Source organism: Epinephelus lanceolatus, chromosome 5, assembly GCF_041903045.1.
Source record: "Epinephelus lanceolatus isolate andai-2023 chromosome 5, ASM4190304v1, whole genome shotgun sequence".
Classification (NCBI taxonomy): domain Eukaryota; kingdom Metazoa; phylum Chordata; class Actinopteri; order Perciformes; family Serranidae; genus Epinephelus; species Epinephelus lanceolatus.
The window spans coordinates 46,124,239-46,146,110 of record NC_135738.1 but is presented as its reverse complement, the minus strand read 5'-3'; the positions used below and the strand labels follow the sequence as shown (position 1 = coordinate 46,146,110).

Sequence of the window (21,872 nt, the reverse complement as noted above, 5' to 3'; positions counted from 1 at the left end):
CCAGACCTATCCTGTGTTGACTAACCCTAACAATGGCAATCAGGATAATCGGTATCACGACGCTGGATATCAACTCGGTAACTCAACCCAGGATTGCTTTATCAAGAGCCGTGAACGCGCACGCAGCGGACCAATCACAATCATGAGAGAAGCGCAGCATCACTGAGCGTCACTGAGCGTCCTCACAGAGCGCCGTATGTGAGGGGAAAAAAGTATTTCTCGTGAGGATAAGACATTAATTCTAATAAAATATGAGGAGGAGAAAAGCAGCATTACAGAAAAGGCCAACACCGTGGCAGCTGCAGGAGGAGGAAACATGTGTGGCAACGCATAACGGGATGAATAATATTTAGCTTTAGTTTAGATTAGTTTATTTGCACATAATGTTAAAAACAGACAGTATAAAATTTACAAGATTAAAAAAAGAAAAGTGCCGGAGAGGTTAGAAGCCACTAAAAGCTTATCAAAGAAATTCCCCTGTCAAAACATCAATGAAATCACATAATAGACAAGAAAAAAAAACGGGTAAGGAAAGAAGAAATAGAGGAGGAAAGAGGGAAAAATCAAAACAAAACAAGGTAGCAAATAAAATGATGTGTAGGTTAAATTACTCATCACTGGTTCAAGTAGCTACAGTACCTGTACCTGTACATCTGACACTGATCACACCCTTGAATCCCATGAAATCAATGCTGCGCAGATGAATTGCGTGTATTACAATTATCGTCTAACATCATTGCGTCTGATAAATTGGTCTTCTTTGTCATAACGTTATATATGCTACAATAAAGCTTAAAACTGACGTCACAATTAAATCATATCAACGCCAAATTGATAGTCTGAATAAACTCATCCTGATATTGAGCTGTGTTAGAAATTAACAGCTGCGCAGAAATATACCTAGTCTCCCTCTTTAAAAAACAAAAAGGAAAATCCCTCAGACACCATGAAGTGTAGACATGATAGGCTACTTTCCACATTTCCAGCAGCAAAGCTGTCAATTAGGCCCATTATCTTTAACAGGGAGCATTTCCTCCAACAAAACAAAATGTTGGCACTAATTAATGGTGCTATTAAGTGTCCGCAAATTATCAGCTTCTTTCTTATGAAGGGGTGGGATGAAATTTCGACTTCTTTCCACTCCTTTTTGAACAATCTTTTCATTGTCTGTTGTTGTTCTTTCTTTTCTTTTTTAATGTTCAAAATAAACTTTCAAATCAAAATCAATCAAATTAATTAAACTTCCCATCATGACTGGGCTGCATTTCTGTCAGCGGAGTCATTTTTTTCCAAACAGCTGATAGGCCAGTGGGTGGTGCTTTTTATAGGATTAGATTCAACCCTGAACTTACCCTGCTCCAGAGCAGGATAGCCGTTCAGAGTAAGTTACCATGGTGATCTACCCCGATAAGAACTGAACCGGCTTCGTGAGACCGAAAACCCAGGGTTAACCCAGAAGTTACCTCTCTAAGACATTAATCCTGCTTCGTGATACAGGCCCCTGGTCGCAGGCTAGCACCACTACTCTGAAACCATTACAGTCTCTGTATAAACAAACACTTAAAATCCTTGACAAGAAATCAGTACATTTTCATCATTGCCCAATATTGAATAAATAGAACTTGTTGAGTTGGGACAACATGGTTAAATATGTAGATGTTTGTCTTTTGTATAAGATTATATATGGCTTGACTTCTCCTCCGCTCAGGGAGTTTGTCAATATAAGAACAACTGCACACCGACTCACAAGAGGTGCAGCAAAAGGGGACTGCATTATCCCACTCAGGAAAAGTGCTTTCAGTCAGTCTGCATTCTCTGTTAAAGCTGCAGCAGAATGAAACTCAGTCCCAGCAACTACAAGGGAACTGGACACATACAGTTCATTTAAAGTTCATTTAAAGAAATGGTTAGTTAGCACTCAGATCTTTCAGCACTAAAACTCAGTTACACCTTTTTGTTCTCAGTTTGTCTGTATTGAACTTCCCTTGCTGTCACCTGTCGCTATCTTGCTATTGTCAGTCTGCCTTCATGTACCTGCATGCATGTCTTTTATTGTGTGTTTGCCAGGTCAGACAGCTTTATTTTATATACTGTGCATGCTTTTTATGTCTGTGCTCATTGTATTTGTTTATGTCTTGTATTATGAGCTTGCATGTTGCATGTTTTAAAATACTGTCATTGTAGGATGTCCTGGGTGTTCTGCATGTTAAGAGATGATGAATGGTTTTGTTATTTCAATTTTATATTTTGCATATATATATATGTATATATATATATATATATACATAAGTATATATACACAAGTATAAATGCTCACAATGCTGTAGGCTCTGCATAGAGCTGACACACAAGTATAAATCTGTCAAATATAACAGTATGTCCCATTAATACACAGCTACTATACATACTGTCTTATCTATAAGCAGACTAAAATCTCAGTATGAAGATGTTTGATGGGAAACACAGTGCTGCTCAGTTTGTATCATTTGTATGTGGCTCACAGAAGGAAAGTTAATGCAAATCTGTCATCTAGCACAATTTATTCCACCATTTGTTTACAGTAGCTTTGTAAATGCAGTTTGTTTGTATGTTGGTTTATAGAAGTCTTCATACATCGGCTCTTGGCATTCTGAAGAGTGGGTAACACCTCACATGATAGGAATATTAAACAAATATTGTTAAATATGAAGAAATGAATAAATAAGCCCCGTCCAATGGATCCACAGTGGGACTACTCCTTTTCAGGTCTGAGTGGCTTGTATCTCCAGTAGCAGTCAGCCAGACCTACTCTAGCAGAAACACAACGTGGGGAACCGACAGTAACATAGACCAACAGGCGCCTTTTGAATCACACACTCAAAAACACATGCACAAACAGTCAGATGCATGGAGACACACACGCTCTCGCACTCGAGACTCTCACGGGAAAATGCTTTATCGTGGTCACATGAAAACTCTGGCAGATCTAAAAAGAAAGAACCAAGAGATGGTAGGTGTGGCATTTACAATATGTCATGTCGCTTCTCTGTAGCTGTAAACATCAGCAAAGTAAAGGGAGCACTGCCAGTCACACACAGGGAACATGGACATCTAGACTGTAAACATTTCAATACACAGACACACAGACATTCACACACACACACACGCACGCACACAGCACTGTCCCAGTCAGCCCTCTACACTGACCTTCCACGCTGTCTGTCTGTCTCTATCTCACACACACACACACACACACACACACATTAGGCTTCAGCAAAAGCTATGTTGACACAGTTCCAGGCTCACACTCACACACACACACACACACACACGCACACAAAGTGTACATACACATACCAGGTGAAGCCTGACACTGGATCATCCCACACACACATATTACACAGTAGGAGCATAAACTACACTGCTGCCCCCCCTTCCCTCCCAGTCAGAAGGGAGCATGCTCAGACCGCTCCTCTCCACCACAAGTCCATCTTTAGACACCCCTCCCCATCATGTACATACAAAAGAAGCTGACATCCCAGTTTGTTCTTGCCTGCTCAGGTGTGCACAAACCAAATCTAAGAAGCATTCTGGGGACTTTTGATTTGATTACTATGAGTCAAATTGGCAAGGAAGGGCACAGAACTATGAGAAAGAAGCACACTGGGACCCAGTCTGTTATGAGAGGACATCACCAAGTTGGAGTCCTTTTGTGAGAGATGAGAGGCCCACCGAATAATGTAAATGTCTGATCCCAAAGCAAGCTTCTGCAGTTTAACAATCCTCCTTTTGTTGGTTTCCTCCTCCTTCTCATACCCGTCATCTTCCCTCCCGACTGTGTGGTTTCCTTCTTTCTTCTTCCCTCCTGCCCCCTCCCTGCTCTGCTTCCTCTCCTCTCCCCAGTTAAGGCCATGGAAGGGCTGGACCTAATGACTGACAGGCCTGGATCCAGATACAAGATGGAGGGCTAGCTGCTGGAGGCCTGCACTGACCTGAGCATGTCAGGGAGGCAACTGGCCGCTTGACTTGGAGGGGGAGTTGAGGCTGATGAAGCCCTTTAAGGGACTCTTTTAGCCTGGAGAGGGGAGGGAAGGAGGGGCATGGGAGGGGGGGGGGGGGGGGGGGGGGGGGGGTAAGCAGTCTCATCAGCAGACGTACAATGGAAGGCTTGGGAGGGTCCCTTTAATGTACGATGGTTGGTCAGTCACGTTTTTTGGGTTCAGTTCACAAGGAATAATTATCTTGGTTAGGATGATGGATTCTGACAGGATGAGTATGTGTTGATTGCTTTGATTGTTTCAACAGATTTGGTTGCGTTGGTGTCCAGATATCCATGGCAGGACCACGAGATGTCCTGAAGACAGAGAGGAAAAGGAGTTGGGGAAAAGACAGAGGGACAGACAGACAGGGGGTGGGGTGGGGGTGGGGGGGGGGGTGGGGGGGGGGTGATTATAAATGGTTGATCAAACAACAAATTAATAGATGAAAAATGGTTTTAGTGGCGTAGATCAGTGGTTTCCAACCTGGGCAGCCCAAGCTTCACAGGGGGTTTCAGTTTCAGTTTTTGTTTATTTGAAGAGGACAGTGCATATTAATGAACAATCGGTACAAATACATGACGTCATGTAAATATGCCGGATTTAGTTAGAAGCTAATTTCCATCTGTAGTCCTCACATTAAAAGACAGACAGACATACAATAAATAACAGTTAATTCAACAACATATAAAGTTCACAACAGTATTAGCAGCAGTTATATAATAGATTCAACAAGGGGCTACAGTAGAGAACTGTATGAGAGGGCTGATCAATGTTTCATTCATGGGTGCAGATTTGATGAGTCAATAGTCATCCTTTAAGCTGTTTTTTGAAAGTAGTGAGAGTGGGACTGTCTCTGATTGAGGTTGGGAGACCTTTCGAATCTGCACTGCCCTTTACGGTAAGGGAATTTTGGCCTATCAAGGTTCGTCTGAACTGCACCTCGCAGTCCCCTCTGGAGGCAGATCTGGTACTGAGTGTGTTGTCTCTCCATTTAAAAAAATCCTCCAGCGGAGGAGGAGCCAGCCCGTTGAGGGTTTTATAGATGAGACAGCTGTATTTAAAAGTTTTAAAATGTTCAAAACTCAAGAAATTGTATCTCCTAAGAATTGGACAGTGATGTGAGGAATATGGTTTTTTGGCGAATACCTTGATGGCTTTTTTGTAGAGTTCTTCAACAGGTTTCAGTGTGGTGACTCCAGAAAACAACCATATCACAAAACAGTACTCAATATGAGACAGAATCATGCAGTGGAGATAAGATTTAGCAGCATCAGACGAGATGAGGGGCCTGATTTGTTTAAAATTTTGCAGGCTGAATCTTTTCGTGTTGGCCACTTTTTTGATGTGTTTCTTAAATGTGTTATTCGTGGCTAATGTGATACCAAGGTACTTGAACTGGGTTACCAATTCAAGTTCCTCTTCTCCGATGAATATGTTGATCTGTTCTGCTCTACTGGTTGCTTTGAGTGTCATACACACCGTTTTCTTTGTGTTGAGCATAAGGCAGTTGTTATTAAGCCAGTCTTGTACCTTAGTTAAAGCATTTGTGAATTTGTTGGAGGTAATGACAGAGTTTGAACCGTGTGTGAAAATGACTGCGTCGTCCACATACATCTGGACTTTAAGGTCTGGGCACACATCTGGGAGGTCGTTTATGTACAGTGAAAATAACAAAGGCGCAAGGATCGAACCATGACGGACACCAACTGTTGTAGTGCGAAAAGGCGATTTGACCCCGTCGACAGTTACACATTGAGCTCTGCTTGACAGATATGAACCACTGCATGGTGTTAGAGAAGTTAAAAAATGTGAGTACCTGGTGGTCGACGGTGTCAAATGCCTTCTTAAGGTCAAGAAATACAGCACCAACACACGGAAATTTATCCAACAGACACTTAATTTTTTCAGTGAACATACAATTGGCTGACTCAGTGGAATGGTGTGCCCTGAAGCCAAACTGCATGGGATGTAATGGAGTGAGACCTTCATCCAGATGTTTGATCAGTTGATTCGCTACCTATTTCTCAGCTACCTTGGAAATAATTGGCAATATACTGATTGGTCTGTAGTTGGCCTCCTGTGTTTTGAAGCCAGATTTAGAAATGGGAGTCACCGTGGCCACCTTCCAGGCTGGCGGGACTTTGTTTTGGTTAATTGATAAGTTAACCACGTGGGTAATGGGTTTGAGTAATGCATGAGAATGTGTCTTTATGAAGTTTGTGTTTGATACCGTGTACATCTTTTGTTTTGGAACATTTGAGTGCTCCAATGATCTTTGTGACTTCTGTTATATTTGCCAGCTGAAAAATGGGCTGCTCATCACTGATCAAGCGGGGTACAATAATTGAAGGAGTAAAAAGTCTTGTTATTTCAGTCACACTGTATAAAAAATAATTGTTAAAAGTGGTTGCAATTCTTGCATGATCCTTCACCATAACATTATCAATTTTTAGTTCAAGAGTGTTTGTTTCGTGTTTGATATCCTTACCTAATAGTTTATTCAAAGTTTGCCACACCTTCTTCCCGTTGCCCTTTGCACCCTTGATTATGGAAATAAAAAAAATTGCTTTGGCCTTTCTCAAGGACTGTACTACTTTGTTACGCATGTGAGTAAATTTTAGCCTATCAGTAGGCAGGCCAGATTTCAGGCAATGCTTAAGTAGTGAGTCTCTAGACGCTGGTGGTGGTAAAGGTGGTGAAGATGAGATGAGAGGAAGATGGAGAAGTGCTGATGATCTGGGTTTGTAGAGGAATGAGCCTTTGTTGAATTTGTCCTGGACACTGGATATGATGGCTGGAGGTGTATGTGGTGGAGGAGGGCATGAAGATTCTGCCTAAAATGACGACTGACAGCAGCAGAAAAGAGAGCAGATTTGAAATATTGCAGTGGCATCTTGATTGGCTGAGAGAAATTGTGGCAAAGTTTGATTGGATAACTAGAAGAATGAACACCCATACTCAGCTGATTAGAGGGAGTAGTGAGAGTGGGATGGAGAGAAATGTAAAGGATGAGCACAGAGAATGTCTTCCTGAACTTACACTGAGCTTAATTTCAATCAGGAGAGACGAGTTTTTATAGTAAAAGAATATTTATTATTATTTATTTATTATTTATGTGAACATATGAATAAAAATGTGGAAAGTCTTTGGCGATTAGTGTGTAGCTAGAGAAACACGCATAAAGCAAAATGTGAAAGACTATGGATATGTGCATAGTTAAGTATATGACAGAAATAAGTCGTGAATGAGATAGTACAACTCTGATGAGAAATGTGTGGTAGGAATATGTCTGGAAAGACAGCTAAGGAGCCACAAACTAGCAGAAGATGATAGATGCGAAATAAGTGTTGAAAAGGAAAGCAGTAAGGAAACATGTTGAGGTCTAACCACCAAATAATATAAAAGCCAGAAAGGAAGTTTGAAAAGTGTATGGTTCTGCAGACCATGCGTGTCTATACTGTATGTTGAACATAATGAAAGACCACACTTAAATAAAATGTTGAAAAAAACAAACAAACAAAAAAAAAACATTAAGGTTTGGCGACCAAACGCAAATTAAAGTCAGAAATTTTCAGCATGACAGCAACAGAAATAAAGGGTCTGATGACCGAACTGAAAATACCGTAACTGCTGCGAGGTCCTAGTGACCTGGGCCTATATGTAGAACATAAAAGCAATTTCTAACGCAATTTGTAAAAATAATCTGCTAGAAATTCATCCAAATCGACTTCCGGTGACGTCATAAGCCGAGCAGCAGCTTGATTCTCCTGCAGCGGGAAGAAACCCTTGAAAAACCAGCTAAATCACGACTGAATTACAAATATTCAATGCCAGTTCTTTTGAACAAGTACTGCAATGTCCAACCAAAAAAAGGAAGCCGAAAAGAAAGGCAAAGCAACCAAAAGAGATGACAAAAGAGACCAAACACCGTCACCCACAGGTGAAGTGCACACTGAAATAAGCATGGCGGCTGTGCTAACAGAACTGCGTAACTTGCGACAGGAACATACAGAAGCCTCTCAAGACACGAAGGCTACCTTAACCAGGGTTGAATGGGCCCTTGAAGATGTGCGGGCACATACGACTAAACTGGAACAACAAATGGCGGAGGTTGAACAGAGAACGAGTGATATGGAGGACAAAGCACTCCGACACGAGCGAGCCATTCCCTATCTGCTCCACAGAGACGCAAAAGTCTCTGTCAAATGTGAAGACCTCCAGTCCAGAGCAAGACGGAATAATCTACGTATATATGGAGTGGAGAGGAAAGGGGTGATATGGTTACATTCATAACAAACCTGTTGCATACCGCACTTGATCTAACGTTACCTCAAGACAAGGATTTGCGCACAGAGAGAGTACATCGCTCACTGACCATGAAGGCAAAAGACCACGCGCCTCCGAGATCGATTATCATAAGATTTTCCAACTACAGAGTTAAGGAAACAATACTTCAGCAAGCCTGGAAAAAATGAGAGGTGATTTTCCAAGGACAGAGGATCTTTTTCGACCAAGACTACACATCGGATATACAGAAGAAACGAAAGCAAGTCCGGGAGGTGATTAAACAACTCAATGAAAAAAAGTTGAAAGCACAATTGCTGTTCACTGCCCAACTGAAAATTCACCTGGAAACTGGTGTGAAGATCTTCTTGACGCTTGCGGATGCGGCGGTTCCTACACTGAAGGAGATGGGAATTCATGTCACGATAGATGAATGGGAAAACCTCCAGACGGAGCTGCTGCGTAATTCACCTGCCACGGGAGAGCCTCCAACAGAACGGGCTTAACAAACGCAGACTTGCGGGCTTTTTTTCAAGGTAAAAAATAAGATACAAACTGAGTGAGATGTAAGAAGGTTGTTGAACTGTTGAAAAGCACTGGTTGGAACCAGGCTTATGCTATTCACTTTTTTTCTCATGCCAAGAGTTAGATTTGGCTAAAAATCTAAAAAGAGAGAAAAAAAGAAATCTTAGGGGTTTCCCCCTCTGAGGACGTAGCTGAGATCATTTAATCTTGTTTCATCCATACTGTGTTTTATTTTAGTTTATTCTGGTTTTCTTATCTGTTTTGTTTTGCTATAGCCTATAAGCAACATCACTTACAGCAACTTTGCTGTTTGATAGTTGCAACAGCACTACATGTAGGCCCTAGATAAACTTCTCACATATAAAGCGGAAGGAGCCTTGAGATTCTCTAAACAGAGATATTATGAGATTGGGAACAGAGCTAGTCGCTTGTTAGCTTTTCAACTCCGTAAAGCTCAGGCTAGTCATGTGGTTCCTAGGATTGTACACCCCACACTTAAAACAATGGTATCTCATTCAAAGGAAATAGCTGAGGCTTTTTCATCCTTCTATGAAAATCTGTACAAAGAGCCTAAATCAAACACAAGTGACAATACTGAAACATTTCTCACCAACTTACATTTGACCTCACTGTCAGAGGATGAAGCACAGAAAATGGTAGCTGAGATTACAGAAACTGAAATACGAGAAGCCATGAAAAAACAAAACAAAAAAAAAAAGGTCACCAGGCACGGACGGACTCCCTGGAGAGTTTTACAAATGTTTTATAGATGATCTAGTACCAAATACTCACCAAAGTTTTTAATTATGCTCTTTCCAAAAGCGATCCTCCCCGTACATGGTCAGAGGCAATTATATCAGTGATTCATAAAGACGGGAAAGACCCTACACTTTGTGAGGGGTACAGACCCATCAGCCTGTTAAGTAATGACCAAAAGTTGCTAACCACTATTCTGGCAAGGAGGATGCAAAAGATTATAACAAAACTGATTAACCCAGACCAAACAGGCTTCATCCCTGACAGACAGGGAGCAAATAATATAAGGAGAACCTTAACTATTATAACATGTGCAAAGAGAAACAGATAAAACTCAATGTTAGTCACTTTTGATGCACAGAAAGCATTTGATATGGTGAATTGGCAATTTCTTTATAAAACATTAGCTGCTATGGGATTCCACCCAACGTTTGTGGATTGGGGAAGGGTTATATATTCAAACCCAAAATCACGCATTAGAGTGAACGGATGCTGCTCAGATTTTTTTTTACCTTGAAAGGGGTGTCCGACAGGGAGACTGTCTCAGTCCCTTGCTCTTTGCTATAAATATTGAGCCTCTAGCATCTTTAATTAGGCAAAACGAGAGCATTAAGGGAATAAAGGATGGAGGTGAAACAGAACATAAGATCTAACTCTATGCCGATGACATATTAACATATATCAATGACCCAATATCCTCTGTCCCTGCACTGTTAAGAAATATAAAAGAATATGGAGAACTGTCAGGCTACCAAATTAATCAATCAAAGTCTGAGGCAATGATGTTGGTGGGACACTGGCCTACACAACTAGCTGAAAAATTCAAATTCCACTGGTCTAACCAAGGGTTCAGATATTTGGGAATCATTATCACTCCTGACACTTCACAGTTATTTAAGGCTAACTATGAGAAACTGATGGGTGAAATAAAAACAGATCTTACAAGATGGGAAGTCCTGCCTCTATCACTAATAGGACGAGTGGAAACAGTACGAATGAACATATTGCCAAGGCTGCTGTTTATGTTTCAGTCTTTGCCAGTAGAGGTCCCTACTTCTACTTTTAAAACATTTAACAAATGGCTATCTAAATTTATATGGCAAAACAAAATACAGAGTTAAGTTTAAAAGATTGCAGATCTCAAAAGATAAGGGGGGGCCTAACTTTACCCAACCTGAAAAAATATTATGAGGCAGCCCAGCTTACATCAATGGTTGCATGGATACCTCAGGATAATGACACAGTATGGGTTGGGATGGAACAGAATGATAGCCCAAAAATACCTTTGGACACAATTCCATTTATGAACAAAAATATCTGGAGGGCAAATAAAATTGATAATCAGTGGATAAAAAACATCTTAAGAATATGGTCAAATGTGAGAAGGAAGTTGAAACTCCCCATGTCAACATCTAGAGCAATGACGATTGCAAATAACACCAACTTTCTTCCATCCAAACTAGAAGTGGGGTTCAAAAAATGGCAAGAAAAATGTTTGATTGTGTTGGGTCAGTTGTTTGAAGGAGGAGTTCTAATGTCCCTTGAACAACTTCAGCGTAAACATAACCTCTCAACTCATGATTTTTTTAGGTACCTACAGTTGACGCATTATTTACAGTTTCTTTATGTTGACAATTCAAGGAACCATTGAAAAGAAGATTATATCGCACATATATAAGATACTACAAGACAATCCCATGGACAATAGTTTGGATGTTAAGGAAAAGTGGGAATTAGAAATGAACACAATAATTTCAGATGAAAAGTGGGAGCTATCATGTAGAGAGTAGTCTCTATATACAGACTCTACATTCAGTGAATGTAGAGTCTGTAGGCAAACCCCGGAGATCTTGCCTCCGGAAGAAGAGCGGAAGTAACTAACGAAGCGGAACATAATTGGCGTCACTGCAAACTCTGAGTCCATCGCAGTGGTTCAGCATATTTACTTATATATAAACGGAAGTCGGAACGGAAATTTTGCCTCCTCCGCCCAAATCAAACTGGAATGCCAAAAAATCAGGGGTCTGCCCCCAGAGGCTGTATCGCCGTCTGCCAGAAGTCAGACGCCGAATACAGCCGATGGGTTCCAAGAACGTATAGAGAGGGACATAAGATATCAAACAGCCCCACTTGGAAGGAATTCGAATGGAAAGTTAAGATGAGATATTTAGGACGCCTCTTGTTTCTTCAAAATTCGGGGGCACCTCCAATCATTGCTGGAGGGGCTGTGGGCTGGTGGGAGACCATACACATATATTCTGGGACTGCTCAAAACTATCTTGGCAAGACATACAAAAAGAGATAAAAAAAAAAAAAAAGTTTAAAATAGAAGTGCCATTAGAACCATCTTACTTTCTATTAGGCATATTGCCAGAAAATCTAGAAAACAATAATCAGATATTATTACTGAGAATTCTCCTTTTAGTGGCCAAAAAGATGATCACGGTCTCCTGGCTGAATCCACAGCCCCCCACAGTGACACAATGGAGGGAGAGGATTAAGGATGTTTACTACATGGAAAACATTACAGCAAGGTTACAGCTAAAAACAGAGGTATTCTTGTCTAAATGGTCACCAATTATTTATTTTCTTTCCCTCTGACCAGTATGGTCCAAGTGGAAGGGAGAATGATTATTCTATTTTTCTTCTCATTTAAATGTGAACAATTTTATTCATTTATTTTATTTTATCTTTACTCTCTCTCTCTCTCTCTCTCTCTCTTCCTCCCATTCCCTCTTGAAATAATGGATATATGGACAATGGATAATGGATATATGGACAATGGATATATGGATAATGGACATATGGACATTGATGGAAGGCCAAAAACCATGGACAGACCCTTAACTTTTATGCATTTATGCCTGTACTACTATAAGTGTCTGAAAAGCTGATTGTACTGTACAACTGCACTTGATAAAAGGAAATAAAATAAGTTGAAAAAAAAAAAAAATTCATCCAAATCACACAAACTTCCTGCAGTGAAAGTACTCACTCTTTGGGTTACTTGTACAGTTTATCACTTATTCTGTACTGTTACTGTTATGATTGAATATAATATAACGTAGCCATAAATATGTCAGTTTACTCAATGATAGAAAAAGTGCCCCAGAAGGAAGAAGGTTGAGAACCACTGGCTTAGATGACAATACTTTGATACTCATACTTTTGTTGTCAGATGAAATGAAAATGTTTCACAGCAGCTCTATTTGGAACATCACAAGGACAAACATTTAAGACAGGAAACAAAGATACATACGTTTAACAACATTCAAGACCCTTCAGTGTGCATTTGCATTTGTCTCTTTAGCTAGTTAACTAACTCTCTTCCCCCTGACAGCACAGAAGATCTATACAATCAGCACAGTTTCAAGATGAGTGTCACCAATTCAGTATCTGACCAAATGTCTCCCCTTCTGTTCCTGAGATATGAAATATATATACATTGAGTTTATTGCAGAACATTATGATGTCGCAGTGAAGTTGACTTTTGACCTTTTGGATATAAAATGTCATCACTTCATTATTTTATCCTATGTAATGAAATTTTGTTATAATTAGAGTATGAGTTATAGCCAAAAACACAAATTCTAATCAGTTCATCCAATTGGACATTTGTTTCAGGTTTCCCTCAAGGAACCCTTATGACATAAAACATAAGAAGAATTTTTCTACGTACCCCAAAAGACCTAAGGCAGCAGAGAAAATATTTTTTTTGTTTTTTTCCTTTTGTAGTCACATTCAAAGTGGGCTTTCCAAGACAAATCCTCTATCATCACCTTCAGGTATTTATGGTATTTTTTCATACTGGATAAAAATAGCAATGCTATGAGAGTCAGTGGTGAACCAAATGCAATTTCCTCAGACTCCTTTGTGTTAAGGCCCGAACATACTTGGGCGGAACGTACGCGGAACGGACTCTGCGGAGGTCCGTGCGGACTCAAAGCGGACGTCCGCAAGCCCTGTGCGCGCAAAGCTCAGATTTTACGACCGCGAAAGGGGAGGTAATTTAAACCAGAGAAAGCGGAGTTACTCCAGCCCGTTTCAGAAAGAGAGGTAAGTGAAGCTCGGTGTCAGTTACTATGGCAACTGACTCTGTGAACCTAACCTGGTCGGGAGCAGGTTTTCTTCAATGAACCTCAAGTTTCTAGCTGTCTCCTCCCTCTTATGCCAGTGTGATTCTTTCATTCATTCGTTTAGTGTCGCGCGGGTTTCAGCGAGTTTGATCATCTGTCCTCAAAGTAAAGTCGGATCCTAAAGTGTGTTCTAGTTCTAAATCTACTTTTTTCGACCATGGCATGTCCGTTCTTGGAGGACCCTGTGGACGAAGAGGCAGTGTTACTGAGGAGGGAGTTACGCATTTGTCAGGAGATTATTCACAGGCCCAGAATTGACGTATTATCATTTCCAGAACATTTTCTTTTTGAACGGTACCGTTTCACATCACAGTCCGTCATTTATATCCATAACCTCATCCGTCGTGACATAACCAACGTCACCAACCGTGGACGTGCACTTTCATCTACCCAGATTGTTTGTGTTGCTCTTCGTTTTTTTGCAAACGGGAGTTTTCTGTATAATATCGGAGATGCAGAAAATATCAGTAAGGCTACTGTCTGCAGAGCCGTGAGAAAAGTGTCCCTAGCTCTGAAACGTCTATTAAACTCTTTTGTTGTGTTCCCTGGACATAAACCTGTGAGGGTCATCAAGGAGGAGTTCCACAGGATTGCAGGAGAATGATGTAGAACTCCCTTATTTATTTATTTTTAACATGAAAGAAAAAAAATATAACACTGGTGAAAGTAAAGGTGCTGAGAAGAGGCAAGAGACCCAGATGGGCCTATATGTGGCCTCAACTCATGAACTTCATTAAAATGAAACAATACAAGCCAAACGATTAAATTAAACATAACATGCCAAAAGCATAGTGAAATAAATTAATCAACGCAATTTTCATAGTATTAAGACATTAATAACGAAATAATAATAACAACAAAGACAATAATTAAAGCAACAAAAGCAAACAACTACTATGATAATAACAATTACGATAATAACAACACTGATGATAATAATAATAATAATAATAATAACATCAATAAACAATATCAGTATTATTTAGTCAAAATTTATCTAATACATTTATTGAGCAAAGTATATTTAAGTCTTGATATAAGTAGTGAAATAGATGAGCAATTTGTAATTATAGAAGGTTTTGAATTCCATATTGTGGGACCTCTGAATCTTATGCTGAACTGACCCAATGTTGTGCGGGAGAAACTACAATAAATGTTATTTGATTCAATCCCTCTCTCCTCAGTTTTTGAAAAGTTGGTTCTTTTTCATTTGCTAACATCCACGTCTTATTACTGCATATCGCTACTAGGCTTTACTGTATGACACTAACTCTGCTTCTTCTCCAGAGCCTTCGTGCTCCACTGTCTCGCAGGTTCCCTCAGCTATCCAGCTATGCCTGGATCATGTGTTGTGGTTGCGCTGCTGCCGTGGTCCTGCCTATATATATATATATATATATATATATATATATATACATATATACAGTACAGGCCAAAAGTTTGGACACACCTTCTCATTCAATGCATTTTCTTTATTTTCATGACCATTTACATTGTAGATTCTCACTGAAGGCATCAAAACTATGAATGAACACGTGGAGTTATGTACTTAACAAAAAAAGGTGAAATAACTGAAAACATGTTTTATATTCTAGTTTCTTCAAAATAGCCACCCTTTGCTCTGATTATTGCTTTGCACACTCTTGGCATTCTCTGGATGAGCTTCAAGAGGTAGTCACCTGAAATGGTTTCCACTTCACAGGTGTGCCTTATCAGGGTTAATTAGTGGAATTTCTTGCTTTATCAATGGGGTTGGGACCATCAGTTGTGTTGTGCAGAAGTCAGGTTAATACACAGCCGACAGCCCTATTGGACAACTGTTAAAATTCATATTATGGCAAGAACCAATCAGCTAACTAAAGAAAAACGAGTGGCCATCATTACTTTAAGAAATAAAGGTCAGTCAGTCCGGAAAATTGCAAAAACTTTAAATGTGTCCCCAAGTGGAGTCGCAAAAACCATCAAGTGCTACAACCAAACTGGCACACATGAGGACCGACCCAGGAAAGGAAGACCAAGAGTCACCTCTGCTTCTGAGGATAAGTTCATCCGAGTCACCAGCCTCAGAAATCGCAAGTTAACAGCAGCTCAGATCAGAGACCAGATGAATGCCACACAGAGTTCTAGCAGCAGACCCATCTCTAGAACAACTGTTAAGAGGAGACTGCGCGAATCAGGCCTTCATGGTCAAATAGCTGCTAGGAAACCACTGCTAAGGAGAGGCAACAAGCAGAAGAGATTTGTTTGGGCCAAGAAACACAAGGAATGGACATTAGACCAGTGGAAATCTGTGCTTTGGTCTGATGAGTCCAAATTTGAGATCTTTGGTTCCAACCGCTGTGTCTTTGTGAGACGCAGAAAAGGTGAACGGATGGATTCCACATGCCTGGTTCCCACTGTAAAGCATGGAGGAGGAGGTGTGATGGTGTGGGGGTGTTTTGCTGGTGACACTGTTGGGGATTTATTCAAAATTGAAGGCACACTGAACCAGCATGGCTACCACAGCATCCTGCAGCGACATGCCATCCCATCCAGTTTGCGTTTAGTTGGACGATCATTTATTTTTCAACAGGACAATGACCCCAAACACACCTCCAGGCTGTGTACGGGCTATTTGACCAAGAAGGAGAGTGATGGAGTGCTGCGGCAGATGACCTGGCCTCCACAGTCACCGGACCTGAACCCAATCGAGATGGTTTGGGGTGAGCTGGACCGCAGAGTGAAGGCAAAGGGGCCAACAAGTGCTAAACACCTCTGGGAACTCCTTCAAGACTGTTGGAAAACCATTTCAGGTGACTACCTCTTGAAGCTCATGGAGAGAATGCCAAGAGTGTGCAAAGCAGTAATCAGAGCAAAGGGTGGCTATTTTGAAGAAACTAGAATATAAAACATGTTTTCAGTTATTTCACCTTTTTTTGTTAAGTACATAACTCCACATGTGTTCATTCATAGTTTTGATGCCTTCAGTGAGAATCTACAATGTAAATAGTCATGAAAATAAAGAAAACGCATTGAATGAGAAGGTGTGTCCAAACTTTTGGCCTGTACTGTATATATATTAATATATACTTAGAACATACACTACCACAATTACTGTTATTATTAATATAATATTAATATATTAATATTATTAATAAAATTAATGTTATAGTAGCTATTTTCATTGCTGCTTGCCCTGCTTCTCTCTTTGGCTCTGTCTCTCTTTATCAGGGCTGTAGTCAACCAAAGAAAAACTTGGTCGACTAAAGTCGCACATAATCTTCAACTAATCGATTAGTCGTGGGGAAAAAAAAAATCTGCACGTTATTTTTACTTCTGCGGTGGTGTGCCTGTCACTCTGCAGTTACACCTCCAAAACACTAGTCGGCGGTGGAGGACTGTGTTAAGTGCTGTAAAGTTTAGTTCAAATCAAACTTTATTTATATAGTTGATTCAAAATACACATTAAATATGGCTTAATAAAGACAATTTCAAACACAAGTACACAAATTGGCTTCACTATAAATCACAGAACTGACAGACAAACACTTCTTTATTACGTCTTTATCTGGACACATTTCCCTCACCAATACAACATGCTAACGTTATTAGCACAAGTTTATGGCATTTTACATTGTATAAATTACCTTAGTGTCTAGTGATCTTTTCCTCTTCTCATATAAAGTCAGGGACAACAACAACATGTAAGAAAGGTAACGGTACATAATTTGGCTACATTATAACTCACAACATTCACCGACAAAACAACTGTCTTATACTAAACACGTTTTCCAAGCAAATACAACATGCTAATGTTATAAGCACCAGCCTATGGTGTTTTACATTGTATAAATTAGCCTAGCGACAAGCGGAGATTTCCTCTGCTCATATGAAGCCAGGATAAATCCCGCAGTATAAATCCCTGAAGGCTAAATCACACACATGACTTAAAATGCTATTTTAATGGAGGCTTTACTGTCTCCACAATTTGTTGTTTCTTATCTGTAGCCATGTTTCCATCAGCCTGTTAAGATGCGCATCTAGAAGTATCGCATCGGAAAATTATGATGGAAACGCCAAAATTCGAATTAAAATCCCCTGATTCGCACAAACTAAAATACGCTTGCTTTAGCCGGGTTTTGGTTGATTCGAAAAAATGTTGATTCGCAAAACGGGGATGGAAACAGTTATGTTCGAATTAAGTCTGACGTAGCGCACCTCTCTCCATGGTGATATCCACACTCCGGGTCGGGAAGGCGGTAATGCATTTACAAGCTGGTTGTCAACTGCCAGAAAACGTAGAAGAAGAAGAATGCAAGACTTGTTTTGTTTCCGGTTCTGCGGAGAACTTGCGCAAGTTCATAGTTTTCGGCAAAGTCCGTACATTTAATGGAAACACAGGATTCCTTTTTTTTTTTTTAATGCGCATTTCCCTATGATTCAAATCACTTTTGGATGGAAACATAGCTTGTGAAATACAAGTGAATACAAGCTTCGTTTCCACTAAGGGGAAATGGTGTCAGCTTACAGAGACAGTCAGGAGGTCTGCGTCTGCAACGCTGAGCGTGAGGGTGGGCGAGTTCAACTTTCTGTCACTTTCTTTGAAAACACCCCCATTTTCACAGGTAACTTAGCCTGTCCCACCGCCGCAGGAAATAATGGATTAATCCTGGAAAGCTGCTGATGTAGCACTTTTCTCCTTATGAAAGTAACACGGCGATTATTCGACCAGTGAGAATTGGGTCGGACGAGAGCATAGCGACCAAATAATCGACTAGTCGACCAGGAGACTACAACCCTACTCTTTATGTATCATTTTGTCATTTGGATTACTGTAAATTTATCATGTTGATCTGTTCTGTACGACATCTATTGTACATATGTCCATCCTGGAAGAGGGATCCCTCCTCAGTTGCTCTTCATGAAGTCTCTATCATTTTTTCCCCCGTTAAAGGGGTCTTTTTGGGGAGTTTTTCCTTATCCACTGTGAGGGTCCAAGGATAGAGGGATGTCGTATGCTGTAAAGGCCTCTGAGGTAAATTGTGATTTGTGATATTGGGCTTTATGAATAAAACTGAATTGAACTGAATTGAATTGAATGCATATGAGTGTAAGAGTGTATCACAGAAAAAGGGCACAGTGGCATCCAAGTTTGGGCACCCTTGGTCAAAATTTCTTTTACTGTGTGTGAATAGTTAAGTGAATAGAAGATGACCTGATCTCCAAAAGGCATTAGGTTAAAGATGAAACATGCTTTTCAACATTCAAGATTAGTGTATTATTTTTGTTTTGTACAATTTTAGAGTGAAAAACAGGAAAGAAGCACCATGCAACAGTTTGGGCACAAGTTTGAGCTCTCAGAAAACTTTTATCATGGTCTCAGACTATAATTAGCTTGTTAGGGCTCTGGCTTGTTCACAGTCATCATTAGGAAAGGCCAGGTGATGCAAATTTCAAATCTTTATAAATATTCTGACTCCTGAAACACTGTCCCAACAATCAGCAGCCATGGGCTCCTCTAAACAGCTGCCTTGCACTCTGAAAACTAAAATAACTAATGCCCACAAAACAGGAGAGGACTATAAGAAGTTCGTAATGTAATTAAGAAATGGCAGTTAACAGGAACTGTGGTGGCCAAGTTGAGTTTGGGAAGACCAAGAAAACGTTCTGAGAGCTGCTTGTAGGATTGTTAGAAAGGCAAATCAAAACCCTGTTTGACTGCAAAAGACCTGCAGGAAGACTGAGCAGACTCTGGAGTGGTGGTGCACTGTTCTACTGTGCAGCGACACCTGTACAAATATGACCTTCATGGAAAGTCATCAGAAGAAAACCTTTCCTGCATCCTCACCACAAAATTCCACATCAGAGGTTTGCAAAGGAACAACTATATAAGCCTGATGCTTTTTTGAGGTCTTGAAGACTATTGAAGATAAAATAGAACTTTTGGATGCAATGAGCAAAGGAATGTTTGGAGAAAATAGGATGCAGGATTTCATGACAAGAACACCTGTCCAACTGTAAAACACGGGTGGATCAATCATGCTTTGGGCTTGTGTTGCAGCCAGTGACATTTCACATTTAGAGGGAAGAATGGATTCAGTTAAATTCCAGCAAATTCTGGAAGCAGACATCACACCATCTGTAAAAAAGCTGAAGATGAAGAGAGGATGGCCTCTACAACATAGGAATGACACGTATACATTTTGAAAAAGGGTGTAGATCTCCTTTTTCTAGGCTTACAGGTCATACACACAACAATAATCCTCTCTTATCATTCATCATTTCTACAATGAATTTGTATCTAGTCAAATACATCCAGTCCATTATCAGTGGAAGAGGACAATGACAGGATCATATCTGAATGGAATACAAATCCTATATGAGCTTCTGTATACTTGTTCTCTTCTCATGCACAATCTCATCTTGCAGTAATTAGCATTCAGACATTAGTGTGTATGTGCTCTGTCTCACCTTGAACAGTATTCATCATGGGCCTGGTGGTCAGTCAGTCAGAGGGGTGTTCGGGGCAGGACCGATTGATCTCAAACCATGAGTCTATACAGCTGCAGATACACAGACATTAAGTTTTTTTGTCCAACAAGTCTATACAACATCCCACAGCTGTAAATACACATGACAGTTGAGAGGGAGAGAGAGAGAGAGAGAAAGAGATCATAAGATAACAACTGAGTAGATTCAGAGGATTGATGCTAAAGTAAGGCCCAGAGGGAAACATAATAGCAGTGTTAGCACGATTACACCCATACATTATTGCATTACTTTCAACGTTTAGCATTTTACATTCTCACTGTATTCTATGGAAAAGTTTATTCATCATATCTCTGTTAGCATTTATGTATGGTGGGAAAAGAACCTTTACATCAAAATAGTCATACAAATGAAAGAAGCAATACCACAATGAAGAAATACTCCCCTGCAAGTGTAAGGCTCTGACCACACAGAAAGTGTTTTAGAGGTTGCAAAACAAGATGTGCACTGCCATGCCTTATCTTCTTTTAATTGAATGCCACTAGTAAAAAAAAACACTTGCTGCACCTTTATATTGCTGCCTTCCAGTGTCATCACTCTACCGTTTCAAGTTACAAGTACCGAAAGTACTTGCTATAGCGCTGGTTGAGGGTGAGAGCCTGTCAGCAAATAGTTTGTTGGGCACAGGGAAACAGAGATCTGTGTGGGTACATGACACTCTAAAAAAGAGGGTGGCTCACGGGAGTACCACCAGTTCTTCGGGGGCAGTTTGACAACTGTCAAAAGTTTTGACAAAAGTCTGGAGTCCATTGGTCCTGCCAAGTGACTGAGCCCCACCAGCTTCTCCTCCATTGTTTACCAACTGTAAAGCTGTGTCATGACCACCACAGAAGCCCTGCCTCTCAAATCATCCCACTGGACAAACAAGCGCAGATGACGTGGGATGCTATTCTGCTCTGATTAGAAGTTTTTTCAACCAGAGGAGTTCAGAGCATTCCGGCAAAAACACCAAGGGCCCTATTTAGATGGTCTAAAACGCGAAGCGCCAGGCTTGCGGCGCATGGGCGTGTCCCTGTCACTTGCTAGTTAGACAGCGCGTTTTCAGACTGTGCGCCATGGCGGAGAGTCTAAAAGGGTTGGACTTACTCTGTGAATTAGTCATGGGTGTGTTTTGGGCGTATCATTCAATAAGCCAATCAGAGTGTCACCTCTCATTCCCTTTAAAAGAGGCGCGATTGGAGCGCAGGGCGGAGAGCTAGTTAGATGGCGGACCTACCAACTGGAAGGTAAGAACCAGATCTACGGGGAGAGCAGACAGGCACCCAAGCTCCCCGAGGTAAAGCAGGCGCGGGATCACTAATACAAGAAAGATCTTACTAAATATCTGTGGAATATTATTCAAACCTGTTTTCATCATATAACAGAGCACAGCTGTCAGGACCGCCGCGGAGCTCCCCAAGGTGCTGATCCTGCAGCTAGGACCTGTTCAGCGTTTTGCTGTTCAGCTGTGTTCTGCCTCTTATTTGCATGTGTGTTCTCTCTACACTCAGATAACAATATAATAATATAATATAATGTAGCCTAGTATAACATGTTAAAATAAATGCAATGTGTGGGCTTTGGTTTTCAATCAAAAAAATGATTGATTGGTCAGATAATTTCATTTCATTTGTAATTTTTACAA

The 21,872-nt window shown here is 40.5% G+C and overlaps 1 protein-coding gene across 1 annotated transcript in view; it reads right to left on the bottom strand.

The window, feature by feature from the left end:
* Positions 1-2,523: 2,523 nt before the first annotated feature.
* The window catches only part of znrf1 (zinc and ring finger 1), a 182,406-nt gene continuing 163,057 nt past the window's right edge, over positions 2,524-21,872 (bottom strand). Inside the window, exons 4-5 of the mRNA XM_078168274.1 lie at positions 20,171-20,262; positions 2,524-4,333 (exon numbers count right to left, since the gene is read on the bottom strand). Coding sequence (XP_078024400.1) covers positions 20,205-20,262 — 58 coding nt within the window. The 3' untranslated portion in view covers positions 2,524-4,333; positions 20,171-20,204. The remainder of the gene's footprint in view (positions 4,334-20,170; positions 20,263-21,872) is intronic.